At 42.2% G+C, this 8127-nt stretch overlaps 1 protein-coding gene across 1 annotated transcript; it reads left to right on the forward strand.

The window, feature by feature from the left end:
* The first annotated feature begins 744 nt into the window (after positions 1-744).
* Positions 745-1065, forward strand: LOC108319576 (uncharacterized). Its single transcript, XM_017550749.1, has one exon. The coding sequence runs from the start codon at positions 745-747 to the stop codon at positions 1063-1065; it is 321 nt and encodes a 106-aa protein (XP_017406238.1).
* Positions 1066-8127: the final 7062 nt, after the last annotated feature.

Below are 8127 nucleotides of genomic sequence, written 5' to 3' on the forward strand. Positions count from 1 at the left end.
CAAAGGGGTGGAAGAGAGAGTGTTTGCCTTCGTTCTGCCAAAGATACCTAACCCTAGGAAACCCTAAAGCTTAAATACCATTCGTAAATTACAAAATATTAAGTCCAAGCCCATTAAAGTGTCGCTCAGCGGTAAACTACCGCTCAGCGGTAAGTGCGTCAGCTCGGTTCTTCCCCTCAGCGGCCATTTTGCCCCTCAGCGGTCCTCCCGTGAGCTTCTGAGTGCCGCTCAGCGGTAAACTGCCGCTGAGCGGCAGTTGCGACTTCTCTTTTTGCACTCTTTGATTCCTTTTCTGATTCCCTCTCTCTCATTCTTCACTTCTTTCACTAAATTCACCTTAAAATCTGCACAAAAACACTGAAATCAAGCATAAACCTGTCCAGCTCTCTTATTTCTGAAAATATGGATAAAAGTATGATTTCAAGCTAGTTTCTAAGTCTAAAGGTTGCTTTTAGTATCAATTTTAAGCATGAAAATAACAGTTTTTCAACTGTTATCAACCCCCAAACAAATCGGCAAGCGGAGATCTCAAACAGGGAGATTAAGAGGATTGTCGAGAACATTGTCTAGCCTAATAGGAAAGATTAGAGCAATAGGTTGGACGATTCTCTTTGGGACCACAGGATTGCCTACAAAGCACCGATAGGGATGTCTCCCTACCAGGTTGTCTTTGGAAAGGCATGACATCTACCAGTTGAGATTGAGCATCGGGCATACTAGGCTGTGAAGTCTTGCAACTTCTCCATGGACCAAGATGGAGAGGAAAGAAAGTTGCAACTGAATGAATTGGATGAGATCCGATTGAAGGCCTATGAGAACTCAAAGTTCTACAAGGAAAGGACAAAGAAGTTCCATGATAGTTCTATTGTTAAAAAGGACTTTGAGGTTGGCCAACAAGTTTTATTGTATAACTCTCGGCTCGGAATTATGGGGGGTAAGTTGAGATCAAAGTGGACTGGACCTTTTGTTGTGACTAATGTCTATCCTTATGGTGCAATAGAAATCCAAGGTCCATCCGCAGCTGAAAGCTTCAAGGTTAATGGGCACAGACTGAAGCCCTTCTGATGCGGCTGTCGCGGCCCATCAAATTTGATGTGCATTAAAAATGCAGTATAGTGCTAGGAAGTGACTCCTAGGTCGTCTCTCAAGGACCAAATGTGGTTCGAGACTTAGGTCAAACACGTAGTGGGGGGGGGGGGGTTGTGAAAGGTTTGTGAATGCAATTGAACTAAATTTAAACTAGAACTTAAATACAACCAAACATAATTGAAAACACTGAAATAAATGAACAAAGCATGAAAACCGAATGGTCCTACAGATGACCGAACGATTCTACATTGACATCGAACAGTCTCTAAAGCAAGTGAGGAAATTGGAAATATAGGAAGATAAAGAAGCCGAACAAAATAGACAGAAGCATAGTGAACATAAACAGTAAATTGAACGGTCCTAAAGCAAAGTTGGTAAACTAATTAAAATGCAGGAAATAATAAAGCAACACATGATATGTTATTCAAATGCAACACTTAAACTAAAACATTAAATGCCCAATGCAGCTTGGAATTAAAATTAAATGCTCAAGGTGCGTGACACATTGAAATGCGAGAAATAAATAACAAAATACATCAATGCTAGAATAACATGAAATCCAATTCTTAAACTAATAAAGAAAGAAGGAATGTTGCAGCTGGAAAGAAAAAAAAATGCGTTAAGCAAATATACAAATGTTGATTCCATGACTAAGCTGCTTCCATGTGCACATCCCAGCCAAATGAATACACGTCGCTCTAAAAGAAATTGAGTCACCAGGCCATGACCCTTGTGTGCGCATCCAGCTAATGAGTGCACCGTGCTTCTTCATCAGCCAACAAAACCCGTGCCAATCTGGTTGGGACGTGACCTCCCCTTTTGCTAGAAATCATCAGCCATCACACCGCTTCTCTTCTTCTCAATGCGTGCACGCTTCTTAAATCCAGCGTTCCGCACATCCCATGTGCACTTCAAAGAATGTTCAAGAAAGCTTCAGCAAAAGAGCGTGGCAGCTACATTCCCTTCAACCAAAAAAAATAAAAGTCTCCTCCTTTCCTCATGTTCGTGTGTGTTTCTAATTGAAAGATGATGCCCCCTCCATGAAAATCACCCGTAACCCTCCATATCAGAATGTCCGTGTGTTCCCCTCTGTGGCGGCTGCTCACTTCTTGCTAGACGTTGCTTCAAGTTACTGGACACAACCCTAGCTGATGTGCTCTTGTGTGGGTCTCTCATGGGCTGCACTTCTCCAAGCTGGACCTCCTTCATGTGCTGCTGCTTCTGCTGGACTTGCTTGCTGGACCGCTTCCTCCTTCAGGACCAGCTGCTACTAGGCCGTGACGTGTTGCTGCTGGACCAAGGTGCTGGACGTCACTCCCCTTCAAAGACGTGGCAGCCCTCCTTTCTCATGTCCGTCTCTTCTCAAAACCCTGGACTCCCTTTGCTGGATGCTCCAAGCTAATTCCAGGGTGTTGCTCCCTCCACCACCATCCTATACTTCCTCCATCTTCGCACATTATTTTAAATACAATTATATCCTTAAGTTAAAAAGATTTTTACTTTTACCCTATTTTAAATAATTTGAAACCCTAATTTCACTTTTCCAGCACTCACCGACGGAACTCTCTTCCCCTTTCCCCATTTCCGTTTCACCTCCCCACCTCCCGCACCTCCATTCCTTTTTCTTCCCAGTTTTTTTTTTTGGTTTGAAAGCTTCCATTGCCGCCGTGGTGTGAAGGAGCGTCACCGTCGTGGTGTGGAGGAACATCGAGGAGCGTCCAGAGCATCATCCAGCATGAGGAAGTATACATCAACGGAGGTGACATCCTTCAACGGATGTCCCCTAATAAAACAAACCCTAAAATAAAAAATGTAACCTTTAAACAGAGGTGACATCCTTCAACGGAGGTCAACATCCGTTTAAGGTAAAACGGATGTCGACATTCGTTTTTCCTTAAACAGATGTTGACATCCATTGAAGGATGTCACCTCCGTTTAAAGGTTACGTTTTTTATTTTAGGGTTTTATTTCAAGGTTTATTCGAATACGCACCTGGAGGAAGCACGACACACACTGCACCACTCCACGCACTACACCATGAGAGCGACACTGCACCACGAGAGGGAAACTTCTTGATAATTCTTTCCACCACCACCAACCTTTGCAACTTGTAGTATCTCACAATGACGAAAGAAAGAGAGGAAGAAGTATAATGTTAAAATGAAAGAAAAGTATTTTACTCATGTACGGGACTAGAATAGGTTATTAGTGAAATATGTTGTGAATGGGTAAAATTAAAAAATAATAATCCTAAAAATAAAATTTTACTGAGGGACAAAATAGTAAAGGGGAGGTGGAGGGAGAAAGGTGTGGTGGTGGAGGGAGCAACACCCCTAAATCCATCGTGCACGCTGCTTCACTTCTTGTTGGACACAAGCCGTGACACCTCCATCTGAATGCAACCCAAATGAATTTGATTTTTCTCCCAGCACCTCCTAGACATTGTTGTCCGTGTGAAGCCCTCCGTGTGCAAGCAGTCTGCTGGGCCGTGTTGAAGCTGGGCTGTTCGTGAGCTCCTTAAGTAGTTGGATGAAGAATGGATGAGCTGCTTCCTTTATTATCTGCTGGACCAGCTGCTAGACTCCATCGTGTGCTGATGGGCCATGATGTGCTTGCTTCAGCCTGCTGTCAGCTTGTGCAGGCCGTGCACCTCTTTGCAAGTGAGAATCAATTCTTCAATCACCGCTTCTTCATTTCTCCATTTCTCAATGAGCGTGTTTTTCTTTTTAAGGAAAACCCGTTGGATCAATGTTAAAGAAACTTGGAGTTTTTTCCTCAGCCCGTCTACGTGTGCACCTCCTTTTCCAAGCCCAAAATCAGTTGCTACAACATGGAGTCTAGCCCATGTGGGACTTGCAGCTGCCTTCTCATTGCTAGGCCGGGCCCGTGAGCTTCTTTAAATGGAATGCGGTAAAAGATAAAAGATGTGCTTCTACAATGAGTGTTCCAAGCACAAAAATTCAATGTAAAATGCCTCCAAAAAGTAAATCCTTTATGTGTTTCTCGTCCAAAAAGAAGAAGTGGACGAAGCGGATGAAGTTTACGAAGTGGACGAAGTGGAGGAAGTGGAGGAAATGGAGGAAGTGGACGAAGTGGAAGAAGTGGAAGAAGAAGACGAAAAAGAGGAAAGAGAAGTAGAAGAAGAAGAAGAAGAAGAAGAAGAAGAAGTGAATGAAGTGGACGAAGTGGACAAAGTGGACTAAGTGGTAAGAGTGGAAGAAGACGAAGAAGAACCCGAAGAACAAGAAGAAAAAGAAGAAGTGGACGAAGTGGAAGAAGAAGAAGAAGAACTGCACAAAGTGGACGAAGTGGATGAAGCGGACGAAGTGGACAAAGTGGAAGAAGTTGACGAAGTGGACGACGTCGACGATGTGGAAGAAGAAGAAGAAGAACATGACACTAGTGCAGAACGGGCTATAGACGTCCGTTTTGTGGGAATTTTGACGTCTGGAGGAGGTTGGACGTCTATGCGGGTGACGTCTATGTAGACGTCCGTTGTGTCAGGCCGGACGTTTATATAAACGTCCGTTGTGTCAGGACGGACGTTTATATAGACGTCCGCTATGTCAGGTCGGATGTTTATATAGACGTCCGCTATGTTAGGACGAACGTTTATATAGACGGACGTTTATATAGACGTCCGCTGTGAACCCTCGGACGTTCATATAGACGTCCGGCGCCTCGCCCCCTGGACATCTACTTGGCTGAATTGTTGTGGTAGGGTCTGGGGAGTTGGACGTCCGTTAATGCATTGTCGGACGTCTATAGACGTCCGACTGTGCACTAACGGACATCTACTAGGCGTTTTTTTTAAAAAAATTGATTTATTTTTTCAATAAAACCACACCTGAAAAGCAAAAAAATGTCCCAGAACAATTTTGCAATAATATAAATATGCGTTTCATATAAACAAAGTTCTACATAATGTGGAGTTCAATCCACTACCAAAACTATCAACATAAAACTTAAACTAAAACTAAACAATGTTCAACAAGAAATAAAACTATTCCTAACTCCATCTTTGCAGAAGATAAGCGGTCCACTCCTGCCTTATCTGTTTAATTGTGTCCTCTGGAATAGGCAATGTACTCTTGAAGCGCTGCAAAATTCAAGAAAGATTCATTATGGTTTCATATATGTTGAAGATGAATTTGATTTGTAATGTATTGAAAGTATTCATTACCTCATTCCAGTCATCTGTAATGACAGCTCGAATGATGGTCTTAATCCAACACATCACATAGAAGCCACATTCCCATGAATCTAGCTGCTGGTTACACTAAAATCACAAACTAAATAGTTAGGAATTTAGATCATTCAATAACATAGAAAATGAATTAGAAACTATAAATGACTTACAACCTTTGGATACAAATTTTGAACCAGTTGACCACGAGATTTACCAATAACTCTGTACAGATTGAAAACACAAAGTATAATTAATATGACTATATTTATCATAAAAGTTGAAGGTGAACATCAAATTCAAAGTCATTTTTGGAGAAACACTTACCCTTGAAGCATGGTTCTCAAGTCATTTTTCATCCTCCTGTGCAACGAATAGAACCATATAATTTTACATTGTTTGGGAATGATGACCATCAGCTGCCAGTGCGACCTATCACAAAGGACAAATAGTTATTCAACTAATTAAGGAAACTATAATAATAAACTGACCACATATAACAACACCTATCCCTCAATGTATGGCACAAGGTATACGTCTCTTTTTGACTCATCCATCCATGTTTGCAAATAATCTTGTCTGTTTTGAAGTGTGTTGCCAGACGGTTGAATGGTCTGAGGTTCAACAAATCCGTACATGGAAGATCGACCTTGGTCTACAACGATTGTGTCCATGTACCTAAAACAACAAAGTTAAGTTGTTAGAAACTATAACAATGTAAATAAAAGTAATATGAAAGACCAAATTGACTATCTTACATCCACCACAGCTGAATGATGGAAATATTCAACATCCGGTCTCCCCCAATCATCTTCAATGCATCAGATAATGTGATATAAACTGGCACATGTGGGGGAAGACCAAATACTCTCAAATCCCAGTATAGTTCTAATGGTGCTTTCTTCAACCTGGGTAATTTTGTCATTAGCTTTGATAGAGGATTATCCTCCACTTCAGCCATGTCACCATCTTCATGTATGACTGTATCATGAATCGGCTGCTTTTGAGGACGTGTGAACTGAAGATAAGAATTTATGTCAAAGCGTTATCAACAATTATTTGTAGAATAAACATAGAAATACTAAGTTAATTATACCTGTAGAGTAGCGATGTGGGACATGATCAATGCTCTAGGCCAGGCAATAAATGATCCTATGGCCTCCCCCACAAAGGTAATTTCTGGAGTGGGTACAGGCACCTGAGCCTGGGGATCCCGAACCTCGTCAATGGTCACACGCACGTGCTGGGGTAATATGGCAACACCATGAATGGTCTGCCCTCCCTCAAGCACTCGTCTGACAGCCACATTGCGTGGGGGATCCCCATCAACCAACAACTCATATTGACCGCTATACTGAGTGGGGTCTACAACAGAGCATGATCCTTTAGTGCTGACACGAGGTGGTGTGGGAGTGTCATCGGCCCCCATGTTGCCTTGCATCATGGAGTGCAGCTTTTCTTCAAGCGCTCTTTGTATTTGTTTTTGTTCTTGTAGCTGCTCCATGAATCGTTGCTCCATTGATCTCATGCTTTGGTTGAGTCTTTCCTCCCACTGAAGATCCATCTACCTCAGTGTCTCCTGACTCATTGATTGGGGGTTTTCTGTGTAGGGCCAAAGTAGTCACGAAGACCAATCGCCCCAGGAACTCCACGTACACATCCTGGGTGCTCGGGCCTTCCAATGGCCGTTGTTAGAATGTCGTCCCTACCTTGGCCAGCAAATGTGCCCTGAGTCTGTTGCTCAACCAACTCATCCTGCACATAAAAAAACCAAGTTAGAAGACATGTTGTGATAGATACACAATCAAAGAACTGCTTATAATTTGAACTTACAATTCTCTATGAGATCAAGGCAGCAGAGGAAGATGTCATGTTCCCATCAGATTTAGTCCGAGCAGCTTTCCACAGCTCGTACCTAGCAAGTGCAGGTGCTAGGTCCGGCGACTCAAGTTCCAAGGCATCCGCTCTAGACTTTCTTAGTTTCTTCTCCAGCTTTGCATATCCACCTCGTGATATCACGTGGGGTGCGTCGTTTAGCCTTTGTCTTTCTTGGGCGGCTAACATTTTATCCTGTGAAACCATTTATATAAATAAGTGTAAATTGATAAAAACTCAATGAAAGACAATGTTAAGAAACATACCTTCCATTCCTCAGACTCTCTAGATGCACGAAACTGCATCCAATCTTCCTCTGTGAATGTATATTGCTGACAGGGATTTTCATGTTGCTTGTCTCCAAAGACATATAGTCGTGTTAGACTTGTCTTGAAATCCCTCCATCTTATCGCTATATGCGATAACACTTTCGTTCTAATATGCATTGTGTTTGGAATATCAAAATGTTGTTGTTTAAAACAAAAAACTTGTTATTCCAAAAGAAAACATAAAAGATAAGTGTATCACAAATTGCATGAAGTATAAACATACCTGAATATCTTGCCATAAGAGGTTCTTGTCGACCTCTAGGACATCATCCCAACATGCATGAAGGATAGAGACATGACTTTTTGCTAACTTACCCAGATAACTCCTAAACCTATCAGCATGTGGCGCTGATGGATGACCTGATCTGGGGTCGATGTCAACATGCCTCCTCTGACCATCCACGCGTCCGGAGGTCACATCTGCCACTCGGGTGACGCCTCGTCCACGTCTGCTGTTTCCCGATCCTGAGTCTGAGGCCGTCATACCTGAAAAATTAAACAACGTTAGTAATAATTCAATTATGATGAACATACATATAAAGTCAATAAAAGTGAAAACATCAACCTATTAATTAATTGTTTTTTCCCAAATGCCTTCGTTGTGATCACTACGAATTGCCTGCATGACATCGGCAACGTCATCAACTA

This window comes from Vigna angularis, chromosome 4 (assembly GCF_016808095.1).
Source record: "Vigna angularis cultivar LongXiaoDou No.4 chromosome 4, ASM1680809v1, whole genome shotgun sequence".
NCBI classification, from domain to species: Eukaryota; Viridiplantae; Streptophyta; class Magnoliopsida; order Fabales; family Fabaceae; genus Vigna; species Vigna angularis.

Bases quoted from the DNA above. Each gene is read 5' to 3' on its own strand.
- LOC108319576 (XM_017550749.1), top strand. From the start codon at position 745: ATGGACCAAGATGGAGAGGAAAGAAAGTTGCAACTGAATGAATTGGAT.